Genomic DNA, 18,570 nt, shown 5'->3' with positions numbered 1-18,570 from the left:
CTGTCCTTCCAAATTGCCACCATCACCATCACCATCCTGGAGCCGGCTCTGACCAACTGTGTCTATATTATTACTGCTGTCAGCTTAGTGAGCTTCCCAAAACTGTCTCTCTCTTTTTTTTTTTTTTTAAGATTTATTTATTTTATTACAAAGTCAGATATACAGAGAGGAGGAGAGACAGAGAGGAAGATCTTCCATCCGATGATTCACTCCCCAAGTGAGCACAACGGCTGGTGCTGTGCCGATCCGATGCCGGGAACCAGGAACCTCTTCCAGGTCTCCCACACGGGTGCAGTGTTCCATGGATTTGGGCCGTGCCAGACTGCTTTCCCAGGCCACAAGCAGGGAGCTGGATGTGAAGTGGAGCTGCCGGGATTAGAACTGGTGCCCATATGGGATCCCGGTGCGTTCAAGGCGAGGACTTTAGCTGCTAGGTCATGCCGTCAGGCCCAAAACTGTCTCTCTTGTTCAGCATACTTTGGGTACCCGTCTATGCAACCAACAGATCAAGCCCAAACTCCCTTAAATAATCTGACCCTGCTATAGTAAGCCAACTTCATTTCCTGTTATTCCTTAAACCAGACACTCTTCCTTTCCTTTTTTAGTGCTGCTCGCTTACGTTACACGTTTACTCACACAAGTTGTTTTTCTGAAATAGAATCTGTAACCTTTATTTCTTGACCTTTTTACGTTCAGTTCAAGGTCTGATGATTCCAGGAAGACCTAGAATGCTTCAAAGAATGTTTCATATTTGATTGTCCCCTTTGCCTATCCCTATTCTCCCATTACCAATCCCTATTACAAACAATAAAGTCTAAACTCTATAAAGCACCAGTGTGGGAGTGACAGTCATCTTACTGAATTTTCACAAAAACCCTAGGTATACCTACCACCTTAAATATGAAAGAGATTAACTTGAGACCAGGGTGAATGGCTGGGATGGATGCAACTTCACAAAGTTTGAGCCTGCCACACCGTACACTAGTAACAAGACGCTGCACTGCCTATACAAGTGGTCCAAGTCCCTTCTGAATCACTATTTTCTTTGTGCGTTCCAATGATTTTATGGGTACTATCTTAAGGAATGAGTCATCTTTCTTAAAACTGTTTCTCTGTGTTCCAGGTTCCAAGACTCAACACTATTTCTAAGTAGTTTCTTGGCTTCTTCATTTAAAGATGGAGTTAACTTTTCTGCTATTCCCTCCAGAATTCAGATTGTGGGTGATGTGTAAGAAATAACAAGCATTTTCAAGGTTTTTATCTCTCTAAAAGAGTGTCCGACCAGCTCCTCTTTTTTATGGTGCTGTTATGTCTGGCCTTAATGTGAGACATAATCACTTAGAATTACAATAGCCAGGACTAATACTAACACTATGAAATGGAATGCTGGGTATTGTAGGTCGCACCACAACCTGTTGTGATACAACACTGGCCCCAACTTCTCAGTTTTCATTTCTTCTTTTTTTTCTTTCTTAAGATTTTTATTTATTTTTCTTGGAAAGGCAGATAAACAGAGAGAAGGAGAAAAAGAAAAGACCTTCCATCCACTGCTTCACTCCCCAAGTGGCCACAATGGCTGGAGCTAAGCCAATCTGAAGTCAGGAGCCAGGAGCTTCTTCCAGGTCTCCCAAGTGAGTGAAGGGTCCCAAGACTTTGTGCCATTCTCTACTGCTTTACTAGGCCATAGGTAGGTAACGATGAGAAGTGGAACAGCTGGGATACAAACTAGGCTCTATATAGGATCCTGGTACGTGCAAGGTGAGAATTTAGCTAACTGAGCCATCATGCTGGACCCAGCTCCACAGTTTTCTACATAGGTTAGAATCTGGGGAGTACACTGTGAAATACTAGCCAAATAAACTATCATTGTGAAAGCTCATTATTGATCCTCAATATATTCACAGCCCTAAGATGTAGAAGCACACAACAAAGGCCACTTACTCAAGACATGGCAATCCTGATGACAGGACATATTAGACCTTCCCAGAGTTATATAAAATTTTAAGAAATTCTACTTTGGGGACAACATTGTGGAGTAGTGGGCTAAGCCACTGCCTGCAAGGCCAGCATCTCAAAGGGTTCAGATCCAGCTCCCAAGTTGTTCGATTCCCATACCCACATGGCAGGCCTGGAAAAAGTTCCTGGTTTCAGCCTGGCCAAACCCTTGCAGTTAGGGATACTAGGAGAGTGAAGCAGTGAGAGAAAGACTCCTCTCTTTGTACCTCTACCTTTCAAATAAATACAATAAATATATCCTTAAAAAAAAAAAAAAAGAAAGAATAAGAAAGGAAGGAAGAAAGAAAATAAGAAAATGAAGTTTAATCTAGAGAACAAAGGAAGGGATGGGAGAATTAATGAAAAAGAAGACAACCAGTGACTGGGGGATAAAATTATGGCTCAATATACTTAAAAAACTATAGTATGCAACTAGGGAACTGCTAACTTAACCAAAAGTTGGTACCTTGTGCTGTCCAAGCTTGAGGACATGCTACAACATGACTTCATAACTGAGAGACCTGTATCATCAATCATTTTAAGGGTGTTTTCTTAATATTTGAGATTTTGTTCCCTAGAAGTCAGATTTACATGTGCCGGGATCCCATATGGGCACCCAGCTGCTCCATCCTCCATTCAGCTCCCTGTTTGTGGCTTGGGAAAGCAGCAGAAGATGGCTCAAAGTCTTGGGACCCTGTACCCCTGTGGGAGATCTGGAAGAAGCTCCTGGCTTGTGGCTTTGAAACAGCTTAGGAGGGCTGCGGGAGAGGACGTCTAGCTCGAATCCCGACCCCAGCCCGCCATGAGCTCTTGGCTCATGGCGGGCTGGGCCGGATGTGCCTGGGTGCGAGGCCTGCTTCCTTCCAGGGTGAGTACGCCGAGGGGGAGGCCTCCGTGACTGGGCATGTCCGGGGCCCACCCACCGCCCTCATTGGGCGGTGAACGGGATTGGGGAGGGGCGCAACCTTGGGCCTGCGGGCTTGAACCTCCGGCTGCCAGAGGCGACCGGAGGGCTGCGGGAGAGGACGTCTAGCTCGAATCCCGACCCCAGCCCGCCATGAGCTCTTGGCTCATGGCGGGCTGGGCCCGGACGGCCAGTGCGCCATGTGGCGCCAGGCTGTGCCTGCTGGCCGCCCGGCCGGGGAGCTCTGGGGTAATGGATGTCTGAATCGCTGCTCAGATAGCTCTAGGCGGACCCCACTGTATCTGGGATCTGAGTCAATCCTATAGATTCCCAATGCCAGTTACTCTTCCTTTGAAGAACCTCCAATCCCTTAATAATGCTGAGCTTTGAACACCTATCAAGTAAAAGATAAGCTCCAGCTTGTCTAGCAGACTAGCACCTAATGGTCCTCAGAGGAACCACGGGCAGGTGTGTGATTTACGGCTAGGAATAGGCTCAATATGGGGGACACCACAACTGGGATGAGTTCCCCACCAAGGGGTGTATGTGCTGGAATGGGGGCTGCGTTCTATCTAAGAAACAGTTGTAGTCACCCGAGGCACTAGTGTGGGCTGGGATTGGATGCACCAGGCCGGTTCAGATCCCAGTACCATCTGGTGTTATGGAGAACCAGGACAGGTGTGGGACTGACTAGGCTGGGTCTCAACACCCTTCTGAGCCATGTGTGAGCTGTATGTGGGTATGGACGAGCCATGGCCGGGCTGAAACATCCAACAACAAGAACCAGAATGGGGTGAAAGCCAGCCGGGAAAAGCCACTGTTCCTGCTAGGACAGGAGGTGAACCGAGTAGGGTTGGCTCAAGAACCCCCTGGCAAGCGCAAAATCTGGCACTGGGAGGGGTTCTGATGGAGGAGCCTGGGCAACTCCTCTGGCAGAACACAGTCCCTGCAGGTAAGCGCAAGAAGCATGATAGGAAACAGCCCAGAATAGGCCATGGAAAGTTTCCCACTGGCATGCATCCGGCATGGGTCAGGAGCAGACCAGGCTGAATCAGTTCATGTCATCCACTGGCAAATCCGATCACCAGAACAGGGTGTGGGATGGGCCGGGTTTGGTTGTGACAAAGCCAGCACACATTATGGAATGCCAGGGCATGGTTGCCTGTACTGGATATGAATGCAGCACCCATCCAGCACACGTGAGATCCAGGAAGGAAGGGGCAGAGCTGGCGGGGGGATTAAGGGGCTGGTCCCCTCGCTGGACAGCTACTCCCACCGGAGAGCGTGGGCTGGGATAGAGACAGACCCGACTAAGCAAGGCTACAGCACCTGTGCGCTGCATGTGGACTAGATCAGGGCCGCAGCATCAGCTGGCAGAAGCTGGCACTGGGGACTAATTCTGTCGAGTCAAATCACAGAACCACCTAAAGAGTACATAAACCGGGACAGAGAGACCTGGGAGGGAAAAGTGGGTTCCCCCCTCTTGGGTCACTGCTCCCGTGGGAGGGCATGAAAACTGGGACGGGGGCTGGGATGGCTAGATAGAGAGGCACTCAACCACATATGTGAGGGCTGGATGGTTGAGTTGGTTAGATGGAACTAAGCTTTAATACCCAGTAACAAGTACCAGAGCCAAATGGGATGTGGGACAGACTGGACTGGTCTGCTACACATACTGGCAGACCAGAGTAGGGGGCGGGCTTGGTGGGGGTTATTGTGGGTCGCCCCTACTAGGCTGCAGCTCCCACTGGTTGATGTAAGGGCCGAACCAGACTGGACTGCAACACCCATTGGTTCCAGTGCAACTCGGGACTGAAAACAAAACCAACACAGCAATTGCAACCACCAGCTGATCAGGGTGATGGACTGTGCCGGGCCCTGTGCTTGCTAGAACATACAAGAAACTAATCTGGGAATACCTCAAAGTATCTTGGGAGATCTCCCCAATCGAACTGCTGGACTCAGAACTCTAACCAAGAAAAGACAGAAGACAGAACAGGACAATCATCTCAGCTATATGTTGGCAGCGAAATATGGGGCAAATGGAGACTTTATGATGGACCATATCAATCAGTGGACGACCTCATCGAGCGAAACTGGCAGCGATTCATAACCGGAGAACTATTAACACCACTTGAGCACATATCTCAGAGCATGCCCCACATCCGGGACTTGGGGTGGGCGGGAAGCCGGGTGGGGCTTCTCCCTCAATATCCCCCTTTACCTCAGATACATGATGGAAACAATATTGACATAATAGCATTACCCACTTCCCTACCCCCCTAAACCTTTTTTTTTCTCTTCTCTTTTTTTTTTTCTTTCTTCTTTTTCCTTTAAGTGTAATTAACTATGTAAAGATTGTCAACAATACAATAAAATAGATTCAAAACAAAACAAAACAAAACAAAACAAAAAGAAACAGCTTAGCTCCAACTGTTGCAGCTACCTGGGGAGTAAACCAGAAGACAAAAGATCTGTCTGTCTCTCCTTCTCGCTAAATTTGCCTTTACAATAAAAATACGTAAATCTTTAACAGAAATTTGAAACAATAATAAGAGTGAGGGAATTAAAATCCAAGAGGGTTGTGTGTTCTGCATTCTGATAAGCAAATGAACATTTAATCTGCTATGACATGAACCAAGAAGAGTGGGGAGGTAGAAAACATACCACAGTGGGACAGATATCACATGTGTAGTTTTAAAGCTGCTTATGGAAATCTGTGAGACATGGCAGAGAAAAACAAATAACTATCAGAGGACTAGAACAACTCCCTTAACTAGGAAAGACTAAATCGAGTCAATCCATAAAGCATGGCCCAGCAATGACTAACAGGAAACCTATTAATAGCACCTTCATGAAGTTGTAAACACCAGGTTGGTCAGGCACAGAGGGAGGCGCATGTTGAGATGGGACAGGGAACTCTGGCTATGCAGCCAATGATAGGGATTTTCAGAGTGAAATGCAAAGATAATCCTACTCTAGGAAGAATATCCAAAAAACACAGACAGTAAGAGGGAGCTGCCACTCATCATGTATGAACAGACATCATGTGCGAGTACACCACTGTTTGAAGACATGTTTACATATGCATTCTCAATCATGAGACCATAGTCTTTCCTGACATTTTAGGCTAACTTCTTCCTTGTCTATAAGTGGTTCTGGGGATTCCAAAGCTAAATAAACCTCAGAGCAAAGGAAAAATGCCAAACAAGCAACTCAGTCTATTTTCTCTAACAAAACTCACACACACACTCCACAACTACTTGAGATCAAAACAAGTATAATCTAGGTAAATATTTCAATTTCACTGATACATTTTTCCAATGAATATTCCATGAACCTCTAAGTTACAAGTGAACAAGACTTTTCCCCTCAATTACACTGTAAAGGTATCTTGGAATTCACCACAGTATTCAGGAGTCCCTCCCCAGCTGTCAGGTTGAAAGTGATTTTAGCTTCTATCCCTGCAGCTGTGGATCAGGGCCTAGGCTCATTTGGTTCTATGTGGCTAGCAGGAGTTCCTCACCCCCACAGAGCAAACTACGTGAACTTCAGCAGCAGAATACAGAGCTCTGCTTTCAAATCTGCATAGTTTTAAAATTATTCAAATGACTAACTGCAGGAAATATTTGTTACAAAACCACAGACTGAATCTGATTGGCGAGCTCAGAAGAAGGGAAATTTGTTTTAATAAAACACTAATGCTAGACCTTCCCAGGGACCTCATACAGCCTTGTGGTCTTATGTATTATCTTAGAATAATGAGCCCAAAATACCTTTCAGCCAGATCTTTCCAGTTACCTTCAAACCCTGCTGCTTGGGACACACTGCTATTTAATGTCTGATATCTCTAACAGATCCTCCCATGTCTTTATCTTCCCCCTATAGAATTTCAGTTTCCCTGTCTAAACAGAAGCCAGAGGGACATATTTAAAGCTAAAGCCAGATCAATTTACACTGATCAAATTCTTCCAATCCACTCCCCCAACCCATCCCCAGGTCTCTCATCCGCCCCAGTCCTCTTGCCATTTCAGTTCCTGGCCTGAGTGCGCCTGCAACCCCATCTCCTACCATTCCCCTTGTCCCTGGACTGCTCTAGTGACTCTGTGCTCCTCACTATTGCTTCACGGTCCTGAGTATGTCACCCTCAGGGTTTTGCATTTATCTGCTCTGGCTGGAATGTTCTTCATTCTGCCAGATACATGCTTTGCTTGCTTTCTCCTACCCCCTGGATCTTGACTCAAGTATCACCCAGAGAGGCGTTACCAAACGACAGAAAATGGCAACCCCTAAACTACAATTTTTTTTGGAAGTACTTTTGGTTGTAACAGTCATGCTTTTAGAATCTTTTTTTTATTTATATTTCCCCCACTCCAACTTCCTACTAAAAAGGTAATTTCTAGTAACTATGAGTAAACTTTGTTTTAATGTTTACTAAATTTTACTAAGGTCTAAAACAGTGCCAGGTTCTTCGAAGATGTTCATTAAACATTTCTTGAGTGAATGAATGAAAGCACAAATGAATTATTCCGGGCACTAGAAACATGATTTACAACACTTCCTTCTACCGAGATCAAAGGCTAAATATTTAAAAAATTACTTACAATGTCATGATTAATTTGAATGGACAAAGGGGTCTGAGAAGGAATGTGACATCAGAATAACATTATGCAAAACAAAAGTTTACCAGGCTCAGTGCAATGGCCTAGTAACTAAATCCTTGCCTTGCATGGACCAAGATCCCATATGGGTACTGGTTAGTATTCCGGTGGCCTTGCTTCCCATCCAGCTCCCTGCTTGTGGCCTGGGAAAGCAGTAAAGAATAGCCCAAAGCCTTGGGACCCTGCACCAGCATGAAAGACCCAGAGGCTCCTGACTGCTGGCTTCAGATCAGCTGAGCTCCGGCTGTTGTGACCACTTGGGGAGTGAACCAGTGGATGGAAGATCTCTTTCTTCGTATTTCTGGCTCTCTGCAAATCTGCCTTTCCAATAAAAAAAATCTTATAAAAAAGTTTTGGGGCCCAGCACCATGGCCTAGCAGCTAAAGTCCTCACCTTGAAAGCACCGGGATCCCACATGGGCGCTGGTTCTCATCCTGCCTCCCATCCAGCTCCCTGCTTGTGGCCTGGGAAAACAGTCGAGAACAGCCCAAAGCCTTGGTACCCTGTACCCATGTGGGAGATCCAGAGGAGGCTTCGGGTTCCTGGCTTCAGACTGGCTCAGCTCTGGCCATTGCGGCCGCTTGGGGAGTGAATCATCAGACAGAAGATCTTCCTCTCTGTATATCTGACTTCACAATAAAAATTTTCTAAAATCTTAAAAAAAAAAGTTGTATAAGGTGGAAAAGATGATCAAGGCTGAGGGAATGGTTTATGCAAATGTTCAGGAAACTACATGTCAATCATTATTTTTGGAAAATAAAATTTTGAAAGGGAAAGAAGTCTGGCATTTAGGTTAGAAAGGGAGATAATGGCAACAAATGCATTCTATTTTCTAGCTAATGGGAAATTTCAGAATTTTGGTCTGTTGAATAGGTGACAGGGACCCAAATGTACACACAAGGGCCAAGAAAGGGGGTGGAGTATATCGGGTAGGGGCAAACCTTATGCTGGTACACATGAGATCCACGTCTGGGAGTTGGCCTGGTGTGGGAACTTGGGGAACTCCTCTAATAGGCTGTAGTCTTGCTGGTGAGCACGTGAGTCAGTGCTGGGCGTGGACCAGGTGGGGCAAGGTTGTTACACCTGTCAACAGGTGTACGTGCAGGTCTAGAAGTGGGTAGCATACCAGGCCAAGCCATAGCCCATGCTGGCATGCACACAGCAGCACAGGGGCAAGCTGCTACACTCACTGGTAACACTTGGGACTAAGGCCAGGGACACAACTGATCAGGCAACTGCAATTACCACTATGTGTATCTGTTAATGTGGGTAACAGACTGAACCTGACCCTGAACTAACTGGAGTAAGTCAGGTCTGGGGTCATCCTGGGTGAGGTTTCTTGGGAGACCCCTCAACTGATACTGAATGAGAAGACAGCATCTGTTATTCTTTCTTTTTTTTTTTTTTGGTTATATTATTTTTTATTGATTACACTGCATTATGTGACACTGTCTCATAGGTTCTGGGATTCCCCCAACCCCTCCTCATACCCTCCCCCCATTTTTTAAAAGACTTATTTATTTTTATTGCAAAGTCAGATGTACAGAGAGGAGAGACAGAGATGAAGATGTTCCATGTGATGGTTCATTCCCCAAATGGCAACGGCTGGAGCTGAGCCAATCTGAAGCCAGGAGCCAGCAGCCTCCTCTGGGTCTCTCATGCAGGTGCAGGGTCCCAAAGCTTTGGGCCGTCCTCAACTGCTTTCCCATGCCAGAAGCAGGAAGCTGGATGGGGAGGAACCGCCGGGATTAGAACTGGAGACCATATGGGATTCCACCACGTGCAAGGTGAGGACTTGAGCCGCTACGTTATTGCACCGGGTCCTGCGGGGTAAGAATAACTAAGGAACAGTAACAGATGTAGCTGACCAGTGGAGACAGGGAACACAGACTCCAACTCTAGCTCCAGATTTGCTGCCGTGTATCTATCAAGTTTCCTCATCGCTGGGCCTCATTTCTCCATGACTCTTCTGCGGGCACACTCCTTATACTTATAGCAACACAGATGCATTGTAGTACACTGAGAGGCATAAGAGTCACTGTGAGTGCCATTTTTTAAAGGTTTATTTTTATTGGAAACGCAGACGTATGGAGAGAAGGAGAGACAGAGAGAAAGATCTTGTATCTGCTGGTTCACTCCCTAAATGGCTGCAATGGCCAGAGCTGAGCTGATCTAAAGCCAGCAGCCAGGAGCTTCCTCCAGGTCTACTACACAGGTGTGAGGTCCCAAGCTCTTGGACCACCCTCTGCTGCTTTCCCAGGTCACAAGCAGGGAGCTGGATGGAAAGCAGAGTAGCTGGGACACAAACTGGTCCTCTATAGGATGCCAGTGCTTGGAGGTAGGATTAGTAAATTAGGCCATTGTCAATGTCATATTTAGTCAATGTTTTCAATAAAACAATTTTGCATTTCTGCATTTTTAAGACACAAGCTTACTGAAATTGCTATTAAGCATTTCTGAAGCCTAGAAATAATTCTAGGATACAAAAAGAATCTTTTCTTTTAGATTATGAAGCATTCCTGCAAGGAGACTGGCTGGAGGAAAAATGGATAATTTGTTGCCAAATATATATATTACTTATTTGGAAGGTAGAGAAACACAAATCTTCCACCCACTGGCTCACTCCTGGAATGGATGTAAAGACCAGGGCTGAGGCCAGATTAAACTAGGAGTGAGGAGCTGCTTCTGGGTCTCCCATACAAATTCAGGGGCCCAAGGACTTGGGATATCCTCTGTTCCCTTCCATGGCTCATTAGCAGGTAGCCAGGTAGCAAGAGGAGCGGCTGAGACAAAATCACTGTCCATATATAATGTAAGCATCATGGGAGCAGCTTAACCCATTATACCATAACACTGGCCCAGAATATACTATTTTTTCAATTACAAATTTCACTGCTCTTTAACCATGTTTTGAAAGTTAAGAAACAAAAACATCTGAGTTGTGCAGAAGAGTAGTGAGTTAACAAAATAAATGTAATCAGATTTCTGATATTTTCTTTTAGGTCTGTTTATTTGCACTGGTGAGTATCCAAAGCAGCCCAGGATATTTTCGAGACACATGGTAAAAATTCACTAAATATTTGGTGCTGAATAGTTGTGTAAGAAACTTATCCCTAAATGATCTGATTGATAAAAACTGAGCCAATCTGAAGCCAAGAGCCAGGAGCTTCCTCCGGGTCTCCCACACAGGCGCGGGTACCAAGGCTTTGGGCCATAATAAGCAGAGAGCTGGATAGAAAGTGGAGCAGGGCCAGGCATGGCCTAGTGGCTAAAGTCCTCGCCTTGAGTGCCCCGGGATCCCATATGGACGCCGGTTCTAATCCCGGCAACTCCACTTCCCATCCAGCTCCCTGCTTGTGGCCTGGGAAAGCAGTCGAGGATGGCCCAATGCTTTGGGATCCTGCACCATTGTGGGAGACCTGGAGGAAGTTCCTGGCTCCTGGCTCCAGATTGGCACAGCACCAGCTGTTACACTCACTTGGGGAGTGAATCCTCGGACAGAAGATCTTCCTCTCTGTTTTTTTCTCCTCCTCTCTGTATATCTGACTTTGTAATAAAATAAATAAATCTTTAAAAAAAAAAAGTGGAGCAGCCAGGACACACACCACTGCACATATGGGATGTCAGCAGTTTGCAATGGCAGGACTGGCCCACTGAGTTTTTTTTTTATGATTATAGTTGTTATCATAAGAAAAAACAAAAGAAAGGGGGCCCAGCGCCGTGGCCTACTAGCTAAAGTCCTCGCCTTGAATGCACCAGGATCCCATATGGGCACCGGTTCTAATCCCAGCAGCCCTGTTTCCCATTCGGCCTTTGGTACCCTGTACCCGTGTGGGAGACCTGGAAGAGCTCCTGGCTCCTGGCTTCAGAATGGCCCAGCTCTGGCTGTTGTGGTCACTTGGGGAGTGAATCATCGGATGGAAGGTCTTCCTCTCTCTCTTCCTCACTGTATGTATGTATCTGACTTTCTGATAAAAATAAAATAAACCTTAAAAAAGAAAAAAGAAAAAGAAATGGGTAGGCTTCTGACCTAGAGGCTAAGCCACTGACTGGGATGCCTGTATCATGCACTGGAGTTCCTGGTTGAATCCCAGTTCCTCTTAATAACATGCACCCTGGGAGACAGTAGGGGATGGCTGAAGTGCCTGGACCCTTGCCTCTTATCTGGGAGATCTGATCAAGCTCCCAGGTTCCAGCTTCAGCCTTGGCTTGGTCCTCTGTGAAGGGAAGACATCTGGGTAAGAAGCCAATAGATGAGAGCCCGGTCTTAACATTTAGTTCTCTTCCTTTCAAATAATCTTTGAAAACACAAATAAACAAATGTAGGAGGACATTGTGACCCTAGAAGGTCAGGGAGCACAGTTGATTGGATAATATTTGCATGAGAACAACTGAATGGCTACCTTTTGTATACCTGATGGGGCATCATTTGTATAAGAACAGTTGAGTGGACAGCATGTGTATGAGAACACTTGGTGGAATATACAAGACAAAAGGAGTTCCAAACAAAAGCATAGAAACAGTTGAAGGGTTTTGTTGATAAGCTCAATACCTCCTTCCTTATCCCATATGACCCTCAGTATATAAAGTCTGACCGACTAGTAAAACTTAGGCTTTGACCATCAGTCAGAGTCCATGTGTGTTATTATCAGGACAGAGACAAACAAGTGGTTTGTCACAAAAAGAACAAATGCAACACCATATGAATAGTGGAAAACCTGCACTGCCAGTATACTGTGCTGATACTCACTGTATCTGCAGCCGTGAGATTGATGCCCAGTCCTCCAGCTCGTGTACTTAACAGGAACACAAATATATCATTCCTGCAGCAGAGAGAAGCACAGGGTAAGAGGAAGAATGGCACACAGCACACAAATCTCTGGACAAAGGTGTTCTCTTGCTAAACTCTGCCAATCTGCAGTAAGACTGTAGCAGTCCTTTACTATTTGACAAGGAGTACAAATACAGACCTATGGAAAAAATATCAGAACCATGTTATGTGGAAGCAGAGATGTCTCTCCAGATAGCAGCCATTTTTTAATTTAATAAGTTTATTTTATTATTGATGATCACATAGTTGAGATAGATGTATGTCCATGTCAAGCTAGTCTCCTTGCAGAAATGCTTCACTGATTAGAGGGCAAATGGTCAAGAAATAGGGGGAAATGAATAAGACAATTACTTCCAATTTGTTTTTCTTCCTGGGGGTATGGGTAGAGGGCTGCACCAAGCAGCCTAAGCATATCAGTTCCAGGAATGAGGGACAGCCTCATCCTAGGATCTCCGATGTGCAGCATGGTTTGAGGGTACTGCTTAAGTGCTGTGATTCTGACAGTTCTGAAATGCTGTCATTTTTATCAAGTCAAACCATTCATAATTTATAGAGAAGAGACAAATCAATCATTTTTTTCTGTTGTTATCCCTAAGAACCATGACTTCCAGTAGTTTAGGAACTAAGCCATAGGAAAAGGACGTGAGAAGGGCTGTCACTGTGATACAGCAGGTGAAATCGCCCCTTGAGATGCTGGTATTCCATACTTAACGACCAATGTAGTCCCAACTGTTCTATGTTAAGGTGCCTGGAAAAGCAGTGGGGGATGCCTGAGGTGCTTGGGCCCCTGCCACCCAGATGTGAGACCCTGATGGAGTTCTAGATTCCTGACTTTGGCCTGGCCTAGCACTAGTTGAGGCAATTTGGGGTGTGAACCAGCAGATGAAAAAGTCTTGTCTCTATTCTCTGCTTGTGAAACAAATAAAATTTATTTATATTTATTTATATGTGTATGTACACACACACACAGATTTTACTGGAAAGGCAGATTTACAGAGAAGGAGAGACAACAATCTTTCATCCACTGTTTCTTTTTTTTTTTTAAGATTTATTTATTTTTATTGGAAAGGCAGATATACAGAGAGGAGGAGAGACAGAGAGGAAGATCTTCCGTCTGGTGGTTCACTCCCCAAGAGGCAGCTGGAACTGAGCCGATCTGAAGCCAGGAGCCAGGAGCCAGGAGCTCTTTCGGGTCACCCACACAGGTGCAGGGTCCCAAGGCTTTGGGCTGTCCTCGACTGCTTTCCCAGGCCACAAGCAGGGAGTTGGATGGTAACTGGAGCAGCTGGACATTCATTGGTGCCCATATGGGATACCAGTGCTTAGAGGCGGAGGATTAGCCAATTGGGCCATTACCCTGGGTCCAACAAATATGTTTTTTAGTGATATGAGGTCAGTATTAAAACCCAGACCATGACTTCTACCTACTAAATTGATCGATCTATGAAGACAGGTCGGAAATACAAATAAACATTAGATTCATTATCATTAATGGCAACAAATATTAACTGAGTGTCAATTTTTAATAAAGAAAAGATTTTACTTGATAGCCAGAATGAGGGGAGGGGGTTAAAGACAGAGCTCTTCCACTTGTTGGTTCACTACCCAAATGGATACAATGGGTAGATCTTGGCCAGGTTGAAGCCAGGAGCCATGTGGGTGGGAGGACCTCAAGTCCTTGGCTCATCCTCTACTATTTTCCCAGGCACATCAATAGGGAGTTAGGCCACAGGTGGAGCAGCATGACCTCAAACTAGCGCTCATAGGGTATGCTGAAAGTGTAGGCAGTGGTTTAGATGGCAGCATTTCAATGCCAGCCTCATGACTCAGTATCTTTCTGGGAACAAAACCCACGCCAGATTACAAAAGGAGGATTTTGAATAAAAGACATCCCTGAGCACACACAGATACAGAAACTCAGTGTTAACTCAGTTCTTGCAGATAATTAATATATCTTAATATAATTTTACATTTTCACATTCCTGCCACCCTTCGCTGTTTTGTTCAATATACATGAGTGAGGGAATGGGGTTGCACTATTTTGGTGTGACTGCATAGTTCTCTAAATCAAATTGTTCACTCCTTCTTTTATGTCTCTAAGTAAGACTAAAACTAGAAATTCTTCTAGAGCAATGTTAACTTGCAGGATACAGTTATCATTTGTAACATCTATCCTTGGTCATATAATCAGTTTGATGGATCTGGACGGAAATAAATAATTAGAAGAAACAGATAAGGGGCTAGTTTCATGAAATAGGAAAGCCATCACATGCAAAGTCAGCATAAACACTTTTTAAAAAGATCTATTTACTTTTATTTGAAAGGCATAGCTACAACAGAGAGAAGAGAGATAGAAAAAGAGATCCTCTATCTGTTGGTTTATTTCCTAAATGGCCAAAAATGGCTAGAGCTGAGCTGATCCAAAGCCAGGAACTAGGAAGCTTCTTCCAGGTCTCCCATAGGGGTACAGGGTCTGGTCCCAAGCATTTGGGCTCTGTTTCCTCCAGTGCTTTTCCAAGTCCACTGGAAGGCAGATGTCCTGGAAGTGGAGCAGCTGGAACATGAGTAGATGCTCATAGGGATGCTGGTGCCCCAGGAGGAGGTGTAACCTACTATGTATGCTAAGGCATCTGCTTGTAAGTTAAAAAAAAAAAAAACAAAAAACCGAATGCATCAAAGGTCATAAAGCATAAAGCTTTAGATGAATTTTAGTGTGTGGGTTTCAATAATTAAAAAATAAAACTCTGAAACACATAGTCATCAGGATGCTCTTATTCCTTTAGGCTATTCTTTCTTTAAAGTCACCTGACCACTGTTTCCTGGACTGTAAAACCAGGATGCTATGAATACTGCTGAGGTGACTAACTGATGATGTAGCAACATGAAATGTTACTATCAGTAAAGGAACAATTGTGAAATGAACATCTTTATGAATCACTCAACTGGAAAACTGCCAATTATTTGCAGTCAATTAAACATAACTTTCCTAGAAGCAGGTCTGAATAACAGAATGTCTAGAGGCCTCTTGTAAGTCACGATTCCAAAATGTACTACCAACAAATTCTGGTTTACCCTTGATTTTTTTTTTTTAATTTATAAAAGATTTATTTTTTTTTTTATTGGAAAGGCAGATATACAGCGAGGAGACAGAGAGGAAGATCTTCTGTTCACTGATTCACTCTTCACTCAGTTGGAGCTGAGTTAATGCTAAACTAGGAATTAGGAGTTTCTTCCAGGTTTCCCAAGCAGGTGCAGGGTTCCACGGCTTTGGGCCATCCTTGACTGCTTTCCCAGGCCACAGCAGGGAGCTGGATGAGCAGCAGGGCTGCCAGGACACGAACCAGCACCCATATGGGATGGGATCCCAGCATGTGCAAGGCGAGGACTTTAGCCACTAGACTACCGTGCCGGGCCCTATCCTTAACTTTCATCATGAAATTTAACGCATCATAGTTAACTAGATTTACAAGGTAGTCTTTTTTATCCAACCATACAGCATAAATCAGAACGTTCCAAAAGGGGGCCAGTTCGTATTCTGGCAGCCCCAGTTCCCATCCAGCTCCATGCCCATGTGTCCTCATTTCAGATCAGAACAGCTCTGGCCGTCGTAGCCTCTTGGGCAGTGAGTCAGAGGACGGAAATTTTTTTTTATCTGTCTCTTATTTATAAATGACTTCTCAATAATAATAATAGCAATAATGATAGATATTCTATAAAAAAGTCACAAATACGGAGTACACATAGCAAAACATGATTAAAAAGAATACAAGAAAAATAAATCAGGAGGAAAATCTTGAAACTTGCTATAAAGTGATTCTTTTGTATGTCAATTATGTAGTGAAAAGATGCCTTCTCATAAAGGACATGACTATTTGGCCAAAATCACAGAAAAGTATAGAGATTTTCTACCTTACCACTTGATTATTTATAAACAAAAACATAGATTACAAACTGCTAAGGAGCTTCTTTCTACTTCATAGATGTAGTACTAATCAAATGAATCAAAATTTTGGAAATGAAACAGAAGAGCGAAACATTCCAAAGATAACAAAGACAACATGGTGGTTTGGGGGCCCTCTAGGGGACAGAGAACCAATCCTCAACTCAGGTTCTGCCAGAACAGGCTTTAAAGACCAGGCTTCTGGGTGGCGTGTGAGGGGTCCTGCGAAACCAAATAGCCAATACACATGTAGGTTTTGTTCGTGTATGAGAACACTGAGGTCCGTCTACAGCAAACACTCAAAAACAGTGCCTGGGATGAACTGATTACAGCAAGAGAAAGGCTGCAGGGATGAAAAATAAAGAAAAAGCAACAAAGCTCTCAAGAAAAGCCCACACTGTAGCCAGTCACCTTCTCTCATGCTTTCCAGGGTGCGCAAGGGGGTGCACTGGCTCAAGGTCACAGGGCAGGAGGAAGGGAAGCCAAGGCCAGGGAACTACAGAGCACAGTGCTGCCTCCAGGATCACGCCGGGGTCACATGGTCTCACTGCTGTGCAGCCAGGACATCCTGACCAAACAGTCTTTAGTCTCAGTCAGACATTTTCCTGGAAGGATCCCTCATAAATAAATCTCGTATGAAGGGAATGTAAATGGCTTTTTATAGGAGTTCTTGTTTACTCTCACTGACCTTTGAACCATAGGACTTTCAAGCTGAAACTATTTTTTTCCCCTTTTGATGTCTTATCATTAAAAATAATGAAAATATTTGGCAGGGCATCCTTTTTTGTTTTCAAAAACACCTGTTTTTTTTTTTTTTTTTTTTGGCGCTAATGCAGCCACTCAGCATATAAGTTGATTATTTAGCCCTCAATTGTAGGGGCCAGCTTGTAAGTACAAGGCACAAGTTCAGTTTCCATACAAGAGAATATTTTTTTTAAGTTTTATTTATTTATATTTTGTTGCTCATTTATATTTGAAAGGAAGTTACAGAGAGAGGAGACACAGAGAGTTTGAGCTTCCATCCACTGGTTCACTCCCCAGATGGTTGTAATGGCTGGAACTGGGCTGGTTCAAGGCCATGAGTTTTTTCTGCTCTCCCATGTGAGTACAAGGTCTCAAGGCCTTGGGCCATCCTCTGCTACTTTCCCAGGCCCCAAACAGGGAGTCAGATAGGAAGCAGAACAACTGGAACTCAAACTGGTGTCACAGGCAAAGGCTTAACTTGACAAGCCACAGCACTGCAGAATATTTCTTAACCATATAGCCTGTAAAGCAGGTAGGGATCAGTATACTTCAATTTTGTTTCTCCTTTTCATTAATATTTGATATGAAGTGATATAATGCCAACTCCAAATAAATTTAATGCTCTCTGGGTATCTTTCCATTGTAAGGTCTGGAGGATCTAGTTAGAATCCTTAGTACATGTTATATACATGGTCAGATTTCTACTAAGCAAACAGGTACAATTTCATGGTGAAAATACCATTCCTTTAAACTTTGCAAACCTATTCTGATACTAGGATTGTCCAAATAACCCTTGTAAATTGATTAAAATATTTTAGAGATAAGTTACATCCATAGATTCCCTCCCTCACTGGAAAACCTATTATTTTAATTAGATTATCACTTGAAAAAAAAGGAGAAAGATTTATTTATTTGAGAGGGAACATTACATAGAACGAGACAGTGGGACATCTTCCATTTGCTAGCTGGCTCCCCAGATGGCTACCAACGCCAGGCTGGGACAGGTTAAAGCCAACAGCTTGGAACTCTGATCACCCATGTGTCTCCAGGGGACTAAGGAATGGAATATTTTCTACTTCTCTAGCAAGGTTAGCAGAGAGCTGGAGTCTAAGGGATGGGGTATTGCAGGTGGCTTCTGATCTAGGGAAGAATGCTAACAGTGGAGTTCCACAGACCTGTTGCAGTAGCATTTGGTTTTCTCTCCCTGGAGAGAATAGTAATTAGACCCTGCTTACTATGAGAACAAGCACTCAGGATAATTATGGTTCTGCAAGCCCGCAGCACCCAGGAGACAGCATTGGAAATTTCATAGGCTCACTAGCAGGTGGGAGAGGCACTGTGCCAGGAGCTACCATCAAACTAGAGGCTGATTACAGCAGTTTGTCATATTCTACTACCCTGTTACATGCTGAAAGAAAGCAAGAAAAAAGCAGACATTTTCCCCAAACACAGATGTAAACTAAAACCCATTTTAAGTCAATACTCAGAGATGGCT

At 44.3% G+C, this 18,570-nt stretch overlaps 1 protein-coding gene across 1 annotated transcript in view; it reads right to left on the bottom strand.

The window, feature by feature from the left end:
* Nucleotides 1–18,570, bottom strand: part of INO80 (INO80 complex ATPase subunit) — a 125,309-nt gene that overhangs the window by 14,774 nt on the left and 91,965 nt on the right. The window contains exon 29 of the mRNA XM_058666057.1: nt 12,311–12,383. Coding sequence (XP_058522040.1) covers nt 12,311–12,383 — 73 coding nt within the window. The remainder of the gene's footprint in view (nt 1–12,310; nt 12,384–18,570) is intronic.

Source organism: Ochotona princeps, chromosome 6 (assembly GCF_030435755.1).
Source record: "Ochotona princeps isolate mOchPri1 chromosome 6, mOchPri1.hap1, whole genome shotgun sequence".
NCBI classification, from domain to species: Eukaryota; Metazoa; Chordata; class Mammalia; order Lagomorpha; family Ochotonidae; genus Ochotona; species Ochotona princeps.
This window is presented reverse-complemented; position numbering and strand designations above follow the sequence as displayed.